Consider the following 23,841-nt stretch of genomic DNA (forward strand, 5'->3'; position numbering starts at 1 on the left):
ATTTTCTATATTTAAAATAAAAATAGCGTTTTAAAAGTGACCATGTCAATTTTAATCTGCAACTTTGTGCAAGTTGTCTATAGATAATCATATGATTAATTCATTATATCATATGCATACAAAAAATATTTGTTACGATGAAAAATCATAATATTAAAGTTTAAGTATTTTTCTTTTATCCAATCAAAATGAGTGTTTCTTAAATGCCGTCCTATCTTTTGCCTCTTTTTCGAATGACGTTTCATATCCCATAATTTCCAGCAAAATGGCGGAGGTAAGTTTGGGCATTTTGATATTATCTGAAGGAATTTCCATTGAAACAGAAACATCAGACGTTTTCAATCTACGGGACCATGGAATTTCATAACCTCATTCATTTATCTTGATGATCATAGAGAATCGTGCGATTATGACGGCAATTGAATCAGTAAAGGGAGAAAAACTTGAAAGCGCGCAAGCAGTTGTCATCACGGCGGCTCATTTGGGTGGGGGTGTTTCCCAATCTTTTTATAGATCATATTTTAAAAAATCTCTAACAGTACATATTTTTATTTTTCAGGTCGGTGCTAGTGAGTCGAGCAGTCCAGGTAAATTTTAAACCACCATTTTTATCATTTATGATTTAATTGATATTTTACAAGTGAAGTATATATAGGAAACAGCTCAGAGTCTTATCTTTAAAAATGCTAAAGGATACATCATAATCCTGAAATCTGAATATTGCTTTTAGGTTTTTCAGCATTTGAACAACGCAACTGTTTGTCCTACCGAATTTGTATTCCCTAATGTATAAGAACTTAACAAAATGTTGATGGTAAATAGGATATTTTTCAAAATGTTTTAAAAAACATGACTCTTGATTTACCGAACTATTGCAGTATTGGCTAATGTTAAACTGAGAAATTAATCAATATGACCCGAGATAACTGTGTTTTGTTAAACTTCTATGCGTTTGACAATGTTTGAAATGAATGGTTCTTGTTTCAAATTATGATTTTTTTACCTTTAGAATTAAACTCTTTTCTAGAGACAGATCGAGACTTTGATCCGACTGCAGACATGCTAGTTCATGATTATGATGATGAACAAACTTTGGAAGAAGAGGAAAACATGAGTGGTGATAGTTGTTGCAATGAATTGGATGATTTACAGAAGGTATTATCTTTTAATCTTTTACAGTTCACTTCAAAACATAGTTTATTACTGATATTAACACAGTTGGTCTCATCTGAATATCAGTCTTCATATTTGACTGTGAGAGGGAGTTTTCAAGTAAAATTAAACAGACTGGGCTGTTTGGACTTCTTTCAGCCATGGAATACTGTATATAAAAACCACACAATAAACAATTTATTGAATTATGGCAATATCGAAACCTTGATAGAAAAAAAAAAGGATATGGAGTATCTATCCATGACACAAAATCACTTCATGCACAGCAAAAAACACACAGTAAGCAAAGGAACTGCACTTTGATTGCTGTTCTTCATCTGAAAGTCACAGTTAGGCCTTCAACACGGAGCAACAAATCTCTCACCTCATTGCAAGTTTAAGATGGTCCCTAGCACTGGTGTAGACTACCTAGTCAATCTGATAATTCAATAAAATGAAAAAAATGTGCAAAATATTTGATATTTATTATTGTCTTATTATTCACATTAGGTAATTTTATTAAAATTGCGTTTAACTACTCAATATTACACAAACCTTTTCACAGGGTATGCATTGTCAATTTTGCTGATGCTTATTTCCTGATTGTTCTAAGATAACTTGGTAAATGCAATTCAAACCAAACCTTATTATTTATATCATTTATATGCGAAACAACAATTTTGAAAATGCAATTCTAATATTTTCATTTGTCAAACAAAGTTTAGATATAAATAATCTTTTGTCAATCTCTTAGTAAAATTGGTTTTGCACTGAATCACCCATTTTTATCTGAACCAGTCTTAAAAGGCTGGAAAATGAGTAAGTAAATGATGTTCAGTCTGTCAACTTTTATTTTTCAGATGTATAAACCACTGGCCTTTATCATTTCTCTAAACAACATGTAATGTTGGTCACCTTTCACAAAGCATTTAGATGTTTTTAAACGCTTTGTAAATGTGGCTGGTCTGCCATGTAATTTAGAAACTATAGAAGGCCAGTGGTCAAAATATCTGAAATAGATTATTGTAATTCAACAATTTTAAGTATGTTCCCGTTTAGAATTTCTACACGAGTTAACTTTCAGAAAAACAAATTCAGTACGGTTCAGACACTTATCTGCAGTCAGGAACAAACCTGTACATATAAAAGTAAGAAGATGTTGTATGATTGTCAATGAGACAACTCTCCACAAGACACCAAATGACACAGAAATTAACAACTATAGGTCACCACACAGCCTTCAAAAATGAGTAAAACCCATACTGCATAGTCAGCTATAAAAGGCCCTGAAATGACAAATGTAAAACAATCCAAACAAGAAAACTAATGGCCTGATTTATGTACAAAATAATGAACGAAAAACAAATATGATATACGGCAACAAATGACAACCACTGGATAACAGGCTCCTGGCTTGGGACAGTCACATACATAATGTGGCGGGATTAAACTACTTGAAGGCGTGCCAACCCTCTCTCTTTCCGTCTAAATTTAGACAGTTTAGTAGCTGTTATTTACAGACATAAAATTCTTTTGAAACTCAAAAAAGCTTTACAGTATTACCTACCCACCCCCTTCTCCTGAAAAGTAAACAAGAGTTACAAGACAGAGGGGATACAACCATATATAAATGTTGCCTAAATTATAAAGAAAAGAACTTGTATTTTTCAGGAAGGAGATATGCCACTGTCAGATTTAATGAGCATGTATGGATACCATTCACATGATGGAAATGAACAACAAGATACCAGGTCTAGTAGTGAAGAAGAAATTCTCAGCAATCAAGATCTTACCTTAGATAAAGATGAGATCGCCAGAGATCTCCTGAAAAATAGTGATGACGATGATGACAAGGAAACTGATGTTCATGATTTAATCAACAGTGTTTCACAGACTGCAAGATTGCTTCGATGTAAATAATTCTAGAGCTTTCATCCTTTTTTGTTGGGCAGACTTGTATTAGCCACCATAATGTTCTTAGTCAAATAAACAAAAACGTCTGATCCCATATTCAGGAGACGATTTCAAATGAAAAAAAAAATCAGTTAAAATTTACTATTCATTCTGTAAAATAAACAATTTTTTTATTGAAACATTAAGATTTTGTGATGAGTACTTGCTGAATACATGATATAAAGGAATACACGTTATTTTTCTCAAATTTTGGCTCAACTGGTTTGGTTGGTCAGATGAATCGGGCCACAATTAAAAAATAATTCAGTTTGCCCAAACCCGACCCATGATGACTGGGTGTGGGTAGGTAGGTAGGCAAATTCTTTTTTTCTTTATCAGAATTTGCATGAAAATATTAAAACAGTATATCTTTTTTTTCCGTCAAACCTTTGTAGAGACAATCAAAAGCCATGAAAAACTGTCTGCCATTTTCACATGTTTTACTTCTTTACAGGGATGTCACTAGGTTTTGAAGTAGCAGGATTAATAATTAAAGTAGCAGGCAAGGATAGCGGACGTCATAGACGTCCTGTGTGACGAGCTTGCTCGTCGCCCATCATGGCGAGGGTTTTTTTTTCTAAAATGGTGCAAAAATCCTGCATTCTGGGGGCTCCTGAACTCTAATTTAGTCCTAATCAAACACCATTTTTTTAATGATGATAAGGTAAATGAGCAACAAGATGGTCACATATTTTCTATAAAGTTGATCACATAAATATTATTATCACTATAACAAGACTTTCAGCTAACAAGTAGTTGAAGTTGTTTGAGGAAAATGATGAAGGATGACTCTGTAAGACATGGTGATCATTCAGGAAAAGATTCAAATTTGATCTTATTAGTTGAAAATATTTTTAGTTTAACTGTAGACATGCAATTATTCAAATAATTCGAACCCATAGACATTTTTTTTATTTCTCAGTATTAATAATTTCACATACTTATTACAATAAATCAAATGATGAATTGGACTGTTGCAGGCAAAAAGGTGAACTTTTTAAGGATGTACTTTGGTGAAATTAGAAAAATGTAGAATTTAATATTGATACTATAAGTCAGAAGACTTCAAGAGCATTTAAGTTAAGAAGCAAACTAATGGAAAAAGAAGAAATCTACAATCTGCTTAAATTTTGGTATATGACCTTTTATGAGTTATTAATTGAAGTATTATATATGGAAAAAAAATGGGGGTCATGGGGCAAAATATTTTACCCTGTATCGTAGGAAAAAACACCAAAACCTGACCTAAGTACATCCTTAAATGCATAATCATGCAGGGCTCACACTACTTCAGAATCATAGGGAGAAGTGACTTCTCTTTTTGAAACTGATAGGGAGAAGTGCTCCTTTGCACACTGTGCTACAATGTTTGGTTTTTACTACCTATAGTACAAAGCTTAAGGGTCATATGTAAATAATGTTCTTTTTATATTGTTCAATTCATATCTGAGTATACAATTAAAGTAAAAGTTCAAATTCAAAGTTGTTTAAGTTTAGGTTCTTGTGAGAAACTACCAACTAAATATCTAGCACTAATGACAAAAAGATAAAGAAATTATAATATATAAATCACAATTCAATTAAAAAACTATCTTGTTTATCATGTTTATGAAATTCAGTGTTTCTCATCAAAAGATATACAAAGTTAAGCTGGCCCATATATATTGATATTAGTATTATAGTCCCAGAGTTAATTAAGCAAGTTTAATCAATATTTTGAAACAATCCATATATATGGAATTATATACATTAATCAAGTAAATCTAACAAATAGTCTGTTTAATAATGCGTGTGGAATGCGCAATTTTTCCATTTGGGACCAATTTCCTTGTCAGCTGTTTCATTCATGCGTCCGTAGTTATTATTGTAAAAATACGGATTTCGGTCTTAGCTGGTCCGTTTCCGATCCGTAGTTAGAAAACAGTTAATGGCAGACTAAGAAAATTTACAAAAATAAACGATGTTTGACAAGCTATATGGAAAGGAATATAACGTTTTTAATGCAATAAATGGATTAAACATTTACTGGAGGCAATTTTTATCACGTTCAAATGAAGTAACAAACTTATTTTGTTGCCGAAAGTTAGATTGATGTACGATCTCGTGTAACAAGTACCGGAAGTGAATGAAGTGATAAAAAGTTGTCTTTTTATTAAATAATCTGCTTCACACTGTAAAGTCAATGCTTAAATCTCTGTTTTCAGAAAATGAATCGTTTATGTCTGAATTTCTTTAATTATCAATGTTTCATCGACTTGGTAAAAAATGAAAACTTTGTGAAAATATTATTTTTGACAATTTTGAAGTAGCCGGCACCAAAGCAGAAGTAACCGTTCGTTAAATCAGAAGATAAAAACCGAGAACATCGAATATCGATTAACTGCGTCTCTTACATGCTTTCTTTTAATCTTATTCACAGTTACTTTCAAACGCAAAGACGACGAACATTAAGTTTTATACGATGACGGAGCGGACACGAAAAAGATCTGAAAAAAAAAATTCTTCAAAAAAACGGCAAAAAAAGAATTTGAGTCGGCGGGGTTTTTTTTGGGTCGGTCGCGTTTGGGCAAACATACACTATTTTTATTTTGGCCTCATTGACCTAATTCTAACTTTCCAACTATTAAAATGATATTTAATGACATGGCTAAACATGGACCTTGAACTATACCATGAAGCAAACTGTGACGTAAACAGTATTTAAATGCATGTTTCATTTTAAACAAAAGTATGATACCAAGAGATAATATATGCATACTATACATTTACCCCATCTGTTTATCTGTACACCTGTATTTTAGAAGTAAAATGATTGATTGCAGAATAAAATACATTACATAAGAAATTTTGTCAAAACTATTGTACTGTATGAATGATAATAAAATCCTTCTATTCTTGGTCATCTATATAGCCCTTGACTTGACTGTATTTGTTCTCCAACATGAAGTTAATCAAGGTTTGTTTTTGTTTCACAGCAGCCAGCCAACCTGGAAGTGATGATGATGATGATGAGTCAGATGAAGAAGACTATGAACCAACTGAAATTCCTGAGGATGACTGGAAAAAGGTGGGTTAAATTACTGTCATATGTGGACTAATTCATCTTGTCTTTTAAAAGATGCAATTTATAGCAAATAAATCTTTCTGTTGCACTAATAATGCAGTTTTTTAAGGCCTAAAGCTCTAGTTTATCAATGAGCAGTAAAAACTATTTGAAACCTAGAATGTAAATCTTACGACTTCTTAATAGAAAATGGTATTATAGGGTTTTGGTTTAAAAAAAAAACAGTGTTTTTTGTTCTTGCATGCAACCCAAAATACAAAAAAAAATATGTACTCTTAAAGAGCTGTATAAAAGTAGCTTTCTGCATTTAAATAAAAAAAAACTTTATTTTTACAGACTATTCAAGTTGGACATGACTTTCAAGCTTCTGTACCAGAAGGCCTTTGTAAATATGGTGATGCTCCAGGTAAGATATAAATAAGTAGTGTTTATCAAACACTTGTTATAATATAATTTTATGAAACATTTTTTAATTTTGAATGACTCACATTTATTGTACCTTGCACGACATTTTGCCGTGAATATCTAAATTCAGTATATGTATTTATAAGGAAGTATGTGTTTTCTTATCATTGCCCTGAAATGTTGTGAACCAATTTCTCTATTTCTTAGCTGATTTAACCTTTTTCCCGACCTGTTGATACATTTTATTTAATCAAAGTGTGGTTTGTTTGATCTCAGTTCTTCATTGGTATAAATTCAACACTGACGTCACATTTCCTTGTGTCATATGAATTTTCGATTGTGTTGTTGTGAGAAAAAAATGCCTGATGACGTCACATATAAAACATGCATCTTTTTGCAGATCATTGGCAAAAAATGATTAAGATTGTCTACATTTCTTCTTAAAATCTTTAGAGAAACAGATTTCATCACCAAATCTAGTGCAATACAATATTTCTCCTCTCAACAGTAAAATTTAATATTTAAAATGCTTGGCTAGCCTCACGTTTTAAATTTGAAAATTTAACTGTCTGGCATGGAGAAATATTGTATTACACTCAATGCAGTGGTGGAATCTATATATAACTAACCTGCAAGTGTATTCTTTAAAAATTATTATGGGTCATTGAAATTCAAATATTTTTTTTCAGACCTGACCATTTTTATACCCTTCCTCTTTACATTCTTATAGTCTTTTTCTTAAGTTAGATAAAATAAAAGTGTAAGACAAAGTTTTGTTTTCTTCAGCTTATGAAAATGAAGACCGGTTGCTATGGGATCCAGATAAATTAGAAGATTCTGTTGGTGAGTAAAAAATAGCATACAAGTTTGTGGCAGTAACTGCCTAGCATAAAATGTGTGTAATGAAGGTGTGGTTAAATTTTGTGTGTTAACACATTACGAAGTTCTTTATCAGCTAATTGCTAACTTAAGAATTTAACTTGAAAATGTCATCTATATGCATCTTCTTAATGGCCATGAATCAGGTGTGTATCCTTTCCTGCAACCCCTGTGGTAATGATATGGGAGCTCTCTATTCATTTAATAGAATGTATGAATTTTCAGATCAATCTTAAAACACTTCTGTGGAAAAGAGGAATTTTACTAATTGTTTCCAGTAAGAACCCTGTAAAAGGGATAAAATCAAGAACAAGAAAAATGAAAAACTTAAAAAGAATGTGATTAAATTTTCTTCCTAATTCTTGTCTCTGGTTAAATAAAAAAAATATTGTCACTTGGAATAGTGATTTCTTGTAATCATTTTCCAATTGAAAACAGCATTTAGCTTAAGAAAATTAAAATTAAATTGTGCTCTTTCACATGAAATTCAGAAATTCTAAAACACTATTTTATTTTTTTTCAGTTGAAAATTATTTGAATGAAATCCACAGCCAGGCATTACAAGCTGCAACAGGTGTTAATGCAATTCCTACAGGTGCTCATATTCGTGATGATGAACAGGTAAGTTGTTATTGTTTGAATCCCTAATTGTGTTAAAATCACTTAAGTTATGTATTAGATCTACTAGGAAATTATCTGAAAATGTCTGGCTCAATAGATTTTCAATAGTATTGAAGAACTACTTACTTAAGCTAACAACTGCCACCATGGATCAGGATAATCTTTGCCAAAAATTTAATAAGCTCATTTCAAGAAAATATTCTATGTCTAACCAATATTTTTAAATTTTTCTCTAGCTCGAACCAATTTTTACTATTCAGAGGTTTAGACTATTAGTTTTTTTGGCACAGACTGTTTGGTGAATTACTTTCAGGGCAATACAGTTTAAGCTCTATTTACTTGTTGACCTGATACTTTTTGGACTTGGTGATTGTCCTTGTTGTGTGAATTTGAACCAGTGGTGTAACATTATAACTGACATTTGAAGGAAAAATTAGTCTAACATCATACACGTTATATTTTAGGCCTTATATATGCTGCTGCAATGTGGTCATAATGTTGAGGAAGCTTTAAGGAGAAGGAAGATGCAGGCTATACCTCCAACAGGTTTGTTGATATTGTTAAACCTGTTATCTGAATCCAGCTTAGCAATATCAAATTCTTTCAACACATGAAAATTTTCTAATAGCTGTTAGCAATTTAAGAATAAACTCACCACTTGCATGAAATTTGTTTAGACCTGAATGGCATCTTCTGTGAATTTTTATGCCCCCGCTGTAGCGGAGGGGGCATTAAGTTTTTTCCTTGTCTGTCTGTACGTACGTCCCATAGTTGGTTTCCGTTCTCTAACTTTAGTTTGCGTCAACCATATGTTATGAAACTTATACACAATGCTTATTACCACTAAACACAGATCAAGTTTGAATTTTTGTGGCATTACTTTAACCATTCTAGAGTTATGCCCCTTTACAAATGGGAAAATTGCAGAATTTTTCCTTTCCATTCTCTTAAGTTTGCCTCAACCACATGTTATGAAACTTATACATGATGCTTATTACTACAATAAAAATAAAAATACAGATCAAGTTTGAATTTTGGTGGTGTCATTCTAACCGTTCTAGAGTTATGCCCCTTTTCAAACGAAAAAATTGCTGAATTTTTCGTTTCCATTCTCTAACAAGTTTGCCTCAACCAAATTTTATGAAACTTATACACAATACTAATTACTACAAAACTCAGATCAAGTACAAATTTTGGTAGTGTCACTTTTACTGTCCTTTAGTTATGTCCCTTTTTAACTTAATATGACATGCAAGCAGGGGCATCATCTGTGTCCACATGTGTCCACTATCCACATTTATTTTGAATATAATTTTAGGTGCACAATGTCTGGTTATTTCCCACAGGTTTCATACATATACTTCAGTTTTGGATTACTAAATATCCATTATATAAGCATTTAATTTGTACAGATTTTTTTCTAAAATGAGTTTTTATTTTTTCAGATACCATGAGTTTATGGTCTGAAGAAGAATGTAGGAATTTTGAAAATGGTATCAGAGTATACGGCAAAGATTTCTATTTAATACAACAGAATAGGGTTGGTAGATTTAATTTTTAGCGTAGAGAAATACACTCTTAACATGATTTTCAGAAAGATTGCATCTCATTCCTTTTTGAAGTTGTAGTTTGTAAGATACATAAATAGTTGTCAGAATGGATTTTTGTAATTTTGATCTATGGATTTAGCCATTGCAGTTTCTGGCTTTTAAAATTAGAAAAAAACTTTTAGTGTAAATGGTTTTTCCACCTGTAGAATTACTTGGTTGTTTCTTGATGGCAGTGCTAATTTGCTGGATAAGTGGATATTTTGTCAAGTTATTTAATAGAAAACTGTACAGCGGTTTATATTTTGTTAATATCTTTGAAAGGAGACATTATTTCAGAAGAATAAGGTAAAGTTGTACTATTAAAGTAAAATGATCTATGATTATCATGAAAGGCATCTTGTGTTGAAACTTGCTTTTTATGTACAAGTACTTACATTGATGATATAATACTGTTTTATTCTGTTTTAGGTGAAAACAAGGTCTGTTGGAGAACTTGTACAGTTTTATTATTTGTGGAAGAAAACTGAGAGACATGATGTTTTTGCAAACAAAAATAGACTTGAAAAGAGAAAGTATGTCCTCCATCCAGGAATAACGTATGTTTATTATCACTTAGTTCTTTTAAATTATTTAAATGATTCCTACACCTTCATTTTAAGCAGTGGGAAAACAATGCTTGTTGCTGTTAAAACTTTAGTTGTTTTTTAAATGCACTCATAGAACAGGAAAGATTCAATATTTTATGGCATTCCATATTTTTTTTTCCAACATGTAAATACTTTATTATAACATTGCCTGAATCTCATAAATAAAGTTGAAATGGATGTAAAAATACATGAAGATTTCATAGAGCTTTGATTTTATTGAAACTTATATGTCTACATAGAATATATCCTCAATTTAATAGTTCCTGGTGTCAAAATTTACAAAAATTGAAACTCCTGAAAATGAATTGCTTTGTTTTCATCAGTATTAATTATTTGTAATGTACAAGTGTTTGCTTGGCAAAAAAGTCAATATCAGAATGTTGACAAAATGGATGGAATAATTTCAATGTGGCTCATATCATTGTGATTCATAATAAAATGAATATAGTTCTGTAAGTAGGGTTGAATATTGTACATAAGAAAACAGATAGATGCTTGAAAAATGTCAAGGTGACACAATGACATTGTCAGTCAAGGATGCAGGGATCTAGTTTACCAATAAATATCTAATTGAAGTCAGAAATCAGTGTATGATCAAAATGTTTTCTGATAATGGAAATGATGTGAATCGAACACTTTTAAGAAAAATTAATAATCCCATATCTTGACAATTTTTATTATATTTTCAGAGATTATATGGACAGATTTGATGACCAGGAGAGTCCTGCTCCACCTCAAAATAGAGAAAGATCTGCTAGTCCTGTCACTTGTTTACTCTATGGTGATCCTAAACGCAACTCATTAAAACCTTCACACGAGACTGACAATTCTAATGCAAATAGTGAATCTAAAGAATTTGATCTCAGTTCAGCTTCACCTACAGTGACAAGTCTAAGTCCTGATCTAAAAAGGAGAAGTTCCTCGCCCAAAAGTGTACACAATAGCAGTATTAATGGTTTACATGATGAAGTGTCACTTGAACCTCCTGTTAATAAAAAATTAAAGACTGAAACTGATGTTTCACATTATGGACTTGAAGAAAGTTACTCGGACACGAGTCAACTGGAAGATAAAAACTCTTCTTTTAATCTAGGACATCATTTAGCAGAGAGTATTAAGACTTCAACATCATTAACTTGTACAGTGTCAGAATCATTAGTATCATAATATCATGTTAAAATGCATCATACATATTTAAAATGCCTTGTTTCAGGTCAATCATTTCATATATTCTGTATGCAAATAGCATTGGGAATACTCAAATCTGATATACATTTCCTTATCAATTTTAAAATTAAGATGTTAGTAGTAAAGAATAGTCTCACAAAAATTAAGAAGAGTTGTATGCTGAAGTTATCATAGTTATAAATCACTTCATACATGTTTTTCACATTTAATTTACTGTCAGACTAGAAACAGTTCAATATTCATTTGTTGTGATGGTAGATATTAATTTTCCTTAGACATATTTTCAATTAAATAAAGTTATTGAAATTAAATAACAAGAGTTCCTTAGATGGAATAAATTTGATGTATAAAAAAATGTAATCTTAGGTAAAATAATGTTCATACTGTCATCACTTAAATATTATTGATTGGAAAACTAATTTCATGTCAAAATATCTTAACACCTGAAGATCAGTATTTTGAAATTTAGAATGTATGCAAAAAAATACTTAGCACTGTAAATTATAGATAGATATATTTTGGCCAGTATTTTAGTGATGATTTTTATACAGATCTTGAGCGGATGGATATTGTGAAAAATTTGTATATATGGAAAGTGCAATACCTTCTCCTTTAACAGCCATAAATTACCATTCCTTTTCTTTTCTTTAGTTGTTTATATTTATTTCATCCTGCATTGAGAAATACTTCTATCCCCAAGCTGACAAAACAGTGGCTTGATAGTTGACAGACCGAACACTACTTTTGAGAGAAAAAACACAGTCCATTGAGTACAACATTCTTTACATCTTTTCTATATAATTTTTTTTTAATTCTCAATGTAACATATACTCAGATATTAAAGTTGATAATTAATGTGAAGATATATACCCATACTTGCCAAGATCATTGCATAAATTGTGCATGGTGCATGAATATATACATCTTATAAAATATCAATGATGTTCCAGTAAAAGTAATATTTAAAATTGAAGTTATCTTACTTGCTCCATAATTGTAGTTTAACCAACTGCAATTATGGACAAAGGAAGATATATCCCCTATTCACAGTGTTGCAATCTAATGCTTAATGCAATGATTTTTTTATGCCCCACCTACAATAGTAGTAGGGGCATTATGTTTTCTGGTCTGTGCATCTGTTCGTTCGTTTGTCCGTCTGTCCCGCTTCAGGTTAAAGTTTTTGGTCAAGGTAGTTTTTGATGAAGTTGAAGTCCAATCAACTTGAAACTTAGTACACATGTTTCCTATGATATGATCTTTCTAATTTTAATGCCAAATTAGAGTTTTGACCCTAATTTCATGCTCCACTGAACATAGAAAATGATAGTGCGAATGGGGCATCCGTGTACTATGGACACATTCTTGTTTAATTTTTCATTCCCACTGCAAAATGAATGCCATCTTTACCCTTCAGTGCTCACAAGCACTTTGATTAATGATTTGTTTTTAAAATTGTTGCAAGCGAAATAGTACATGTTCCCCTAAAAGTTAATAATTTTTTCAGTGAAAATTTTATCTTCATAATAAGAAATTAGTGTGAAGTTATCAAATTCAGAAGTTCTTAAAGGATAGTTTCAAGATATTTTAAATTTTTGGTGAACACACTTAAAATTTGAAAAAAAATGGTATTTTAAAGTCAAATTATGTCCTACAACTGCACCTAATCAGCTTAAAGTGCCTATTAAGGGAAAACAAGAAGACATGGCCTGTTTTAAAGCTAATAAAAGTAACATCATAGTTTACATAGTTGTTGATAGGTTGGGAGATCTATTAATTTTATTGATTTTTACAGGTGCAAATTTAACACAAATGGAAATTCCTATAGTGCTTCCTCATTGTAAATGTCATTGTATATATCTTTTATAGATTAGAAATGCTTTATACTCTTAGGAAGTTATAATTTAAGTGTGTTATTCATTTACAGTCTGATTCAGAATTTTTGTTGTTGTAAATACCATGTTCTCAAAAACAGAGCTGTAAAACATGACATTACAGTAAAAACAGGAAATGCTTCCTTGTATTGATCCTAAACGAATACTAACATTAAAGAGATATTGAAATTAAGACTATGCCAAGAAATCAACTTGAATTTGTGTAACAATATATAGCAAACAAATCTAATTTAACATCTTATGTAATATTTAAGTGCAATTAAACTGATTAATTTTAGGGAACATTTCAAATATATAAAAGAAGATGTGGTATGATTGCCAATGAGACAACTCTCCACAAGAGACCAAATGACACATAAATTAACAACTATAGGTCACCGTACGGCCTTCAACAATGAACAAAGCCCATACCGCACAGTCAGCTATAAAAGGCCCCGAAATGACAATGTAAAACAATTCAAACGAGAAAACTAACGGCCTAATTTATGTACAAAAAATGAACGAAAAACAAATTAACACATAAACAAACGACAACCACTGAATTACAGGCTCCTGACTTGGGACACTTCGTCAAATAATTCCTGTGAAAAGTCACTTGTCTCCCTTAGATCTCGAGGGGTAAAGGGGGGTAATGATCATCTGTGATAAAACTTTGATGAGAATGGTAGATCAACGATTGAATTTCTATATGTCAGAAATATGCTTGTGAATTTTCTAAGATATGATGACTCAGGTGTCACCATCTAGATAGTGATACTGGTCTAATTTTCAGTAACCATGGTATTGAAAACAATTTTTTCTCTTTTCACTTCATTTGATGAATATGCATTAACATAAAGAATGTCTCATGTATTGTGTATATATTCATTATTTTTTGTATAACATTCCGATATTTTACATCATAAAATGTTTGAAATATGTCTGATGTTTTTGTATATGAATTAAAAGACAATTTATAAGTACAAGAGTCCTTTACATTTGGCTTTAATTTTAATAGAGACTTATGGTACATGTGTAAAATCAACATTGTAAAAATTGTTTTCTTTATACAGGAGGTGATGAAGTGTTTAAATCTACATTAATAGATTGACATAATTGAACAACATTAGAAAAAGGAAATGAAAAAGCTTACCAATTTATAACAAAATACAACTTGAAACATGTTTAAAACAATTATTTAATGTTACTTGGCATTATCTTATAAGATTATGCATTTGCATCATTACACACTTAATCTGTCATGATTCTGTTGTTTATGATTTAATTGGAAACACTTTGCATAATTTTTGGACTTTTACTTTACAGAAAAATTTAACAGCAACAATTTATGCACCAATTTCAAAACATAGATACAATTTATACAACAATTAAATGATTCTTTTATGAAAATAATTTGATTACTCAGGATATAATGTAAAACGGTGCTATTTTTATACCCTCCCATGATCAGTAATCAGTCAAATGTTTTTGCCTTTGCATGTCCCTCTGGTTCAAATAAGTTTTGCATTTAAGTTAATTTTTCAGAACTATAAGATAGTATATCAATGATGTTTCACCGGTGTAATTTTGAATATGATACAATAGAATTCTGTTAATGATTGATGTAGTTTTTTTTGCAGTACCTCCGTAGTATAACTGTTGACTATTGTTTATTCTAAGTTAGGTGTGCCAACATGATACAAAACACTGAATTCTAATTATACAAATTATAGCTTTTAATCACTGTCTTCATTTTGAATAAACAGTAAACAGATTATGCTCTCATGAATTCCAACTACATGGTACATCAATTAAAGAATAAAAAATTCCCTTATAGATAATGCATGGTTAAAATTTATTAAGATTGAACAGTAATTTGAAATTGTTGAAAATCAGTACCATAACCATTTCTTATTTTTAAAAATTAAACCAGAAAAGAGTTATATATTGCTATTTTGATTTGTATTACATTCTCAAGATACTCTATCAAAAGACAAATGATGTATGGCAATCATAGGTTTGAGTCTCATTCTTTTAAGAGTGAAAAATATTTTCATAGCAATGTCATAGTTCAGAAAGGTATAAAAGAAAAAAAATCCCAAGAAATAATATTTACAAAAATTTAAAAATAATTACTAAAATGATTACTACTTGAAAAAAGTTGAATCCATAATAATGGAAAAAGATTTCACGAATAGAATTTGACTACAGTAACTATGCTATTAATTCTTTTTTAGATGTTTATGTTTTTATGTTGAATATATTCTTGCACTTAAAACACAGTAAATCATTGAAATTTTTATTTGTTTGTGAGACGAAATATTGTTGTATTCATTCATTATTCATTTTATTTTCATTGGAAATCTTTTCAATATTTGAAATCAAAGCTGTTAAGAACGTGCAATTGTTTCACAATATGATGTACATAATTACTAACTTTATGGTTTTAGCCAAAGTCTTCAGTTTATTGAGAGATGATTTTATGAGTTGTATATACAAACTATATATGATATAAATATACTGTACATTCTTTCACACCATTTGATTGTTGTCTCAGTACAAATCACATGCATTTATGTCCGTCCATATATTCACAATGCATGGTCATATCAGGTAAGAATAAAATGTGCACGTTCTTATAATTTGTCAAATTATAAGGAGGTTGGGTTAAGGAAATGATAGTTAAAAGAATGGGCTTGAACATTCTAATCAGTATGGGTCCTTAATTTAACTATTTACCATATTTAAAACAGCTGTTGCTGTCAGTGCTACAATCAAATTAGCCTGGATTGGATTGATATGTCCAGAAGTTTAATTAATTGAAAACCCACTTCAAATAATTAGAATGACAAAAATTTACTTGCTTGTACAGTGAGGTATTTTCCCTCAATCCCAATGTAAATATTGTTTTCAATGTGCATTGTTTGAAAGAATGTATAGTATATCTACTGCAAGTCATGAATGAATGTATTATTGTATATTTGATTATCACGCCAATGTTGATATGATTAATAATTATTTATTATGTATATAGTCATAGATGGATTCTATGCGACAAATAAATTTTTACAGAGATAAATAAAACTTTTGTTATTGTTATCCCTTAAATATTGGAGAAACTACCACTACTGAGATTCCATGTAATACCCCCTTGATTAACCTTTGTTGTGAAAGACTAGATGGGTTGGCTAGTCTTTATATTTAAAATCATTAATTTCAAGACATAAATGCAACTTACACAACAATTAAAAAAACCCAGAATTACACAAGTTCCGTATGATCTAAAAAAAGTAATGCGCAAATAACCATCAACATGACCCCCTAAAATGCTAATCAGTATTAAGTAAACTCATAATAGATAACATGATTAAAATTTTGAACACTAGACGCGCGTTTTGTCGAAAGACTCACCAGTAATGCTCAGTGAAAAGGGCTAAATAAAGTATGAAGATGAAGAGCATTGACTCAATATTCCGAAGGGGGCCTCGGTGGCCAAACGGTTTAAGTAGTTACTACTGTAATCACTGGCCAGTCAACACTGAGGTTGTGAGTTCGAACCCCGCTCGTGCGGGTGCACTCGACTCCAATCTTAATTGAATAGGATTGTCAGTTTTCCTATCGAAGGTCAGTGGTTTTGTCAGGGCACTCCGGCTTCCTCCACCAATAAAAACTGGCCGCCACGAAATAGCCCAAAAGCGGTGCTTAAAAGTGGCGTTAAAACACCAAAAAATCATATCAAATCAATATTCCGAAAGGTTTTGCCAATTACAGCTATTAACTTATTAAAATGATCAATAACACTAAATATAGTATTAAGTGACAATAAATACTTTTCTAAATTGTACACACACAACCCGCCTGTCCCGTAACAATATCAAGAACATGCTTGACTTTTGATCGACAACATTTTTGTTGAGTTTCATGTATTCACATATGAACAAGCAGTTTGTTATCCTATGGGTACAAACAGTGCACCTCTACTAGCCCCACTTGTTATTGTACTCATACGAAGCAGAATTCATACCGAACCTCCCCGAAGTATCTTTCAAAGTTCTTTTATTTGATATATTGATGATGTCCTGTCACTTAATAACCCACATTTCAGTGAGTGCTTGCATCTTATATATCCTAGTGAACTAGACATTAAGTGTCCTACATAGACATGTCTCAAAATTTTATGGGGTTGAATGCTTTTCTCACATTTTATTAATATTCATAGGTTAACAGCCAACATACATTTAGTTAATAATTTAATATAATTCAGTCAAAATACAACAATCTGAACAGTGTACAGGATTTAAAAACTAGTATACCATTTAAACATCGTAGGAAGATCTTATCGGTACTAACATTGATTTTGTTTTTAATAAATTAAAAGATAACTGAATATGTATTGCTTTACATTGAGGAAAAAATTTGGTCTTACATCCTGTAGAAGTTATGGAGTGAGGAACTCAAAACTAGTGCATTAGCAGAAAATCTCTGCATTTATATTGGACATGTTTCAATTTTCGGGGTGTGCTAAATTACGGAGAAATGAATGTCACTTCGTACCCCGAAAATTTACCTATATACGTGAAAATGTCTCAGCTTCGAAACGAGCCATATCCAAGTTTACGATATGGACAGAGGAACTGAGGAAAAGGCTGCTATTACCGCCTACCTGAAATGAATTGCGCATCTTTACCCAGATCGATGCCTAGTGTCTGTTGTCTTTATATAAGCTACCTTTTGTGCGCCGTGGCAAATTGTTAGATCCATAAAGAGATTTATCGAACAATAAACCAACCGGTAAATGAATTTCTAATTCGATAGGATAGTTCTGCTCGGCTGATCGATAGGCCATCACTAGAACAGGCATAAACATGTCCGTCCTTTTTATGAGCCGAGACAAAAGAAGACAGCATATTTTCACGTGTTCTAATAAACCTCTTAGCTTTCTTTCTGACAGAGTTCTCATTACCGCCGTTTCTGTCTTGTCAACGTATAGTGATTTGGAAGGATCTTTGAAAAAATGGGACTCAAAATTAGTACCCTGTACAGTATGTATTTGTGAGGGTACATCCAACAATATCCTTTTAACTTTACTTAGTTTTTCTAGATGACCACCAGTGACACTGTTATGTAACTGCTGGACCACACTATTGATAGAGTTTTCAGGTGCTACTTTTTGCCTGTTTACCTTGGCTCCTCTTTCACTTTCCTATAGTTTGCACGAAAACCCCAAAAGAGACAAATCTGTTCTAAGTTTTAATGAATTCTTGACTGTATTTTAATACCTCCGACCAACTGTTTTTTAAAATTAACTAGCTGTAGTACCAGGTCATTTTGTTGTTCATATTCTAAGCCAAAATATATCTCAACGAAAGGCTAATCGGGCATTCGAGACCATAAACTTTTGTAATTTTCAAGAATTCATACTTCGTATGGGGATCAACTTTTAAGGTTGAAATAGCGGTCTCATCCAGTCTCTAAACGATGAATGCCGTCTACTTTAACGGGGCCTGTTAAAGTATCAGACTTATCACCAACAAGTGACGACTTAACCACTCCTCCAGTTGAAATCTCGTGTTTTATTTTAACATCAACTAAGAATACGTTCGAAATTTTTTCTCAACTCAAGGAGCAAGAAAACAGCCCTCTAGACAAGGTCTACGATGCCAGGAAATCGCATGTGAAAGAATTGGATCCGGGCGATGTATTTTTTGAAAATCATATTCATGAAATGTTTCAAACTATCGGACAAGCAGGCCCTCAGGATTTTGGAAATTTTCAACTAACAGAATCGAAGAGACCCGCGAACTGAAAATGTTTTGCTAAATTAAGGCAATAGTAGTTTACCTATGTTCAAACTTCGTAACTCGATAAATAAGTCCCTTTAACCCTCAAAGGAGCACGACTGGGTACGTCGACAGGGTAAGCGTCTCCGGCTATGCATTCATCACCCGCCATGCTAATTCACAATCAGTCAAAATGTCACAATCGGGAATACGACACAAGCGATAATATTACAGATTAGACTTTCTATTCTGTTATTTTAAGATTTAGTCTGCGAAGACATGTCGATAGTAACAATAACACGTTAAACAACGTTTTGAGATAGAACAGCACACATTCCTCTCAATAACTAGCATCAGTATCCAGAAAAAATCCGACGCTATTCAAGGGATATTATAAAAAAAACCACTACACGTGAAAAAACAGTAGTCACGTCACGTTTTGACCTGCTTCAGACATACATATGCATTTAAAACCTAAATTAAATGGCCACTTTTCTTTGCATTCATTGGAAAATACTCTACAAAACGCCGATAATATGAACAAAAAAGCTATTGTTAACAAAACGATGTTCGTTACGAAAAAAATATAATTCTTTGAAATATAATTAGAATTCCTGAAAAGCTTGTTTTATTGTAAAATGAATATAACCGATCTTATGCCGAAGTCGACAGTCAACACATAAGGATCATTCTTGATTTAGATGGTCATCAAAAGTTTTTGAGAAAGTAATTATATCATCGAGGTGCACTAAGCCTATTTTCAAGGTTGAACCAGAAGTTAGTTTCTCTACCAACTAATCAAAAGTTCATGGTATGCCACAAAGTCCGAAACATAAAACTTGAAATTGACACAGACCAATAGCAGGATATCGCAATGCGGTTGTATCACGATATTGTTTTTTGTCTAAGCCACACTGCCAGTACCCATTACGCATGTCCAAGGTGAAAACTACTTACTACTTCTCAGAGAGTCGAGAGTGTCCTTAGTTCGTCGTGTAATTGATCGACAATCTTTCTTAATAGTTTATTTTTATTTTCATAAAATATAAAAGTAAGTATAGGAATCACCTTTCTTAAGTGAAACACAGTATTGTCACATCTCTCTGTTCTTTACCAGCTTCAGAAATACATATGCATTTTGAACCTAAAATAAATTTTGTTCTCTAGTCCCGAGGGAACACCAATCACTATTTGATGGTTATATGATTTCCTTAAGGCACTGTTCTGTATTTAATTTTCAGCCGTCTCCCTTTAAACTAAGAGAAGTCTGTACGACTGTTCTTTTGCATTGCGGGTGATTTATTGATTTTATACTAGGTATGCTTTATATCGGATGGGACTTCAAACCTGATAAGAGCACAGAAATTCGTTTAACTGATACGCATGGGTGTTATTCATCTCATATACGTTGTATTAGTGACGAGGATTATCTAATTCAGACGTTACCTCTGCGCAATCGACTCGAACCACAGAGTTTATTCAAATGCTTCTATTCAATAGGGTTCAAAGTAACAACTTTTGTATTGCGGTAAACGTAAGGGACTCTTTGTTAAAATCTCAAAGGAATCATATTTGAGTTTGGCTGAACAGGACGTCGAACAACATGAAATATCACCCTTTTTTGTGAAGAAACGAATAAAAGAGCCCCAAACTCTTAATCAGCCTTTACTTAAAAATACTACAATGATTGATTACTCATCAGAAAATCCGTACCAAATGTGACCCAACTTTTATTTCAGACAACACAAATTCGTGTTTGAACACATGTTTACCTTATTTTATTTTTAATAGGCTTCTCCAGTAGCCGTTGATAAGTTCTTACTAAGAAGCATAATTTTAGTAGCTTTTCAGATGCAATAATTTCAAACAAATCAAAATGAAGGCACTAGTCCCTGAGTAAACAAGTATATCATCTGATATCGCACGTTCGACGTTTGGTAGTTTTCCGCTCTGTCATGGTTTTAGTTAGAATTTCTTTTACAAAAAGTATTTGGTCATATCTGGTTTAAATATTCATTTCTAGAGTAATGGGACCTTTTCGTTAAAACGCTGCCTATTTTTCTGTTGTTCTTTTGAATGGCCCCAAGTTTGTTCTGTTAATCTTTAAAAGACAAGGTCAGCTCGTTTATCTCAATGACCATTTAAGTGTCATTCGTATAAAAAGTATGAACTACCCTAACAGATCATACTTTTTGTCATCCGCTACTCTGAAAGCTTGGCGAAAAGCAATATTTCCGGCTTCATTCACGGATTTTTGGTTCGACCTCTCTCAGCCGCACTGTTGTCGGTTATAGCGTCAATAAAATAGTAGTAATCAGGGGCGAGAGTGTCCTTAACTGTCGGAGATGCACCCTGCTATGCTCGACTAGTAGTGGCTATGGGCCAATCCAGACAAAGTTTCATCCATTAAAGGACCTTAATCTGAAATTGGACCCTACTGTCTTTACGCATCGTGACGAAACATTCTCGCCGTTGTATTGTTGTTACTTTTGGTGACAAGGGATATATTATCGTCTTCATCATCTCTAATTTCAGTATTAGGAGCAATCGTAACAATTTACCATTCATTTGATGTGTTTCAGCTTTTGATTCTGCCATTTGATAAAGGACTTTCCGTTTTGAATTTTCCTTGGAGTTCGATATTTTTGTTATTTTACCTTTTGAAGTTTGAATCCTATATATTGCACCGACCATTAATGCAACACTACCCCATTAGTGTTGAATTCGAATTATAAAATGTTGTCAAAGTTGCCTAATCAGCAACCACCGATCTTAACCTGTTATGAGAAATAGGCAAAGGTACCAGGCTTTAAATTTGGTACGCTAGATAAGACTCATCAGTTGCGCTCGAATCAAAACAGTGAGAATGCTACATCTTATTAATGAAATGGATACAACCGATCTAATATTAAGCTTCATATTTAGCGCATAAGGATCAATGTAGCAAATAAACATAACTCAAGAAGGTATCACTGTAACTAATGACAAACTTTTAAAGAAGCCGTTGGAAGTTTTTTTTATGTCACCAAATACTCTACACGACTGGTAATCACGCACAAAAGTTAATTAAACGGGAACAAATATAACGTAATAAAATATAACAACGTTAGTCACAAAATTACCCATGTGTCTACACCCGTGAAGAAAATCATGGACTACTTTCACTTTCCCAAAGTAAGAAGGTTAACATTACATGTCCGATGGACAGTATCCCATATGATAAATAGTCATCAAAGATGCTATTCATGAGAAATTTCAGTTTTATAATTTAGTACATGAATATCTTCCTGCATATACGACTTAGTGTACCAAGCACTTTTGACAACCCATTTTCTGTAGTAGATAACGAAAAAAAATTTCAAATCACAGCATTTAAAATAAAAATGGGAGGCTGTCATAACAGCATAGTTTATAATTTCAAGAGATAAAAACGAACTTAAGTGAATTAAAACCTTTCCATGAAAATCGCAAGACATTTTATTTACATAATACTTTATTTTCCACCATTTTGATTGTTGATTGACCTGAAAGAGAGATGATAGACCTAATTTTGAAATTGGCTGTAATCAATAAGTGAAGGTTGTTATACAATCCGTTTTATTGCTTTCGGCTGACATCTACTACCAGCTATTTCAAGCGCCAATCCATTCTGCACTTAAAATACATGTTTCGTCACAGTTTATTTATATATACTTTTTTTTCCATACCAACATCCCTTTGTCCCTCAATAAAATAGGGATATTTATACTTGTAAAATGACATACTCTATGAAAAATTTAATCGGCATTTATATAGATGTCAGTTGGATTTGTGTGTCAGATACAGGTACATATAAATGAATTGTTGCCGTGGGATTCAGGCTCGATAGCCATTTACGTGTTATAGAATATATTTTCTCCCAGAAAAATCTTGAAAAGTGGGGGGGGGGGGGGGGGGGGGGTGCTAATTCTTTTACGATGTTTATCTGCTCTCCATCTCGGAAATGACGAGTAGTTTCATTTTGTTTTATTCTTTCATTAAGAATACTATTAAATTAAACGACTAAAATTCCAGTGACAATTTTTTTGGAATATTTATATTGTCACGATAAAAACAAGTATCCACCTATTATGGATGTAGATAAGATTTTGAAGTGAAATGATGTGTTTCTGTGAGCTCCTGATTGATAATTACCATGGCTTTACTAAACAGTTTTACTGTTGTTAAATCACTGTTTAATTCTTTTAATGCAACTGTACTTTTTAATGAAAGTAGTGAAAGTAGTGAATTAACTAATCAAGTTTTAGAAAATGAAAGTATTTCATTGAATTTATCAGCTGAAAATGTACCAGCATTTTTGCAAATATCTCCAAAGAAACATAGTGTAATTATTCATGTCTCATCACATATGATACAGGATGTTCAAAGAATTTTGGATAACGATTTAAATTTTATAAGGAGTCACTTTCAGTATGGAAATATATACAAAACTGTGAACAATTCAGTGACAGTAACTCTATACGTAAGTACTGGTACAACTAATGTGCAAGGTCGCAATGTTTTTACTTGGATTTATACTTTTGTTGTTAAATGTGAATCACTTGAAAAGGAAATTATTTCATCCCAACCAAGGTTATCAACACCAGTTGATTTTATTCAAGACATTTTCAATAGCTCAATAGATTCAAATGTAGAAAACTCACAAATATCTGAAAATGAAAATCTCCAAAATGATCCAATAACTGAACTGAA

General features: G+C 32.0%; 1 protein-coding gene across 1 annotated transcript; it reads left to right on the forward strand.

Moving 5' to 3' along the window:
- The first annotated feature begins 254 nt into the window (after positions 1 to 254).
- Positions 255 to 16,429, forward strand: LOC127705673 (mesoderm induction early response protein 1-like). The gene is made up of 12 exons (XM_052210017.1): positions 255 to 274; positions 560 to 587; positions 1,028 to 1,155; positions 2,824 to 3,064; positions 6,081 to 6,172; positions 6,506 to 6,575; positions 7,361 to 7,417; positions 7,977 to 8,074; positions 8,539 to 8,620; positions 9,520 to 9,614; positions 10,093 to 10,220; positions 10,961 to 16,429. Exons 1-12 carry the CDS (start codon positions 266 to 268, stop codon positions 11,436 to 11,438), a joined length of 1,506 nt encoding a protein of 501 aa, XP_052065977.1. The 5' UTR covers positions 255 to 265; the 3' UTR covers positions 11,439 to 16,429.
- Positions 16,430 to 23,841: the final 7,412 nt, after the last annotated feature.

This window comes from Mytilus californianus, unplaced genomic scaffold (genome assembly GCF_021869535.1).
Source record: "Mytilus californianus isolate M0D057914Y unplaced genomic scaffold, xbMytCali1.0.p SCAF_1, whole genome shotgun sequence".
Lineage (NCBI taxonomy): Eukaryota > Metazoa > Mollusca > Bivalvia > Mytilida > Mytilidae > Mytilus > Mytilus californianus.

Coding starts and splice junctions, on each gene's coding strand:
- LOC127705673 (XM_052210017.1), top strand. Junction 588..1,027: donor TAGTGAGTCGAGCAGTCCAG/GTAAATTTTAAA, acceptor ACTCTTTTCTAG/AGACAGATCGAGACTTTGAT. Junction 6,576..7,360: donor TAAATATGGTGATGCTCCAG/GTAAGATATAAA, acceptor TGTTTTCTTCAG/CTTATGAAAATGAAGACCGG.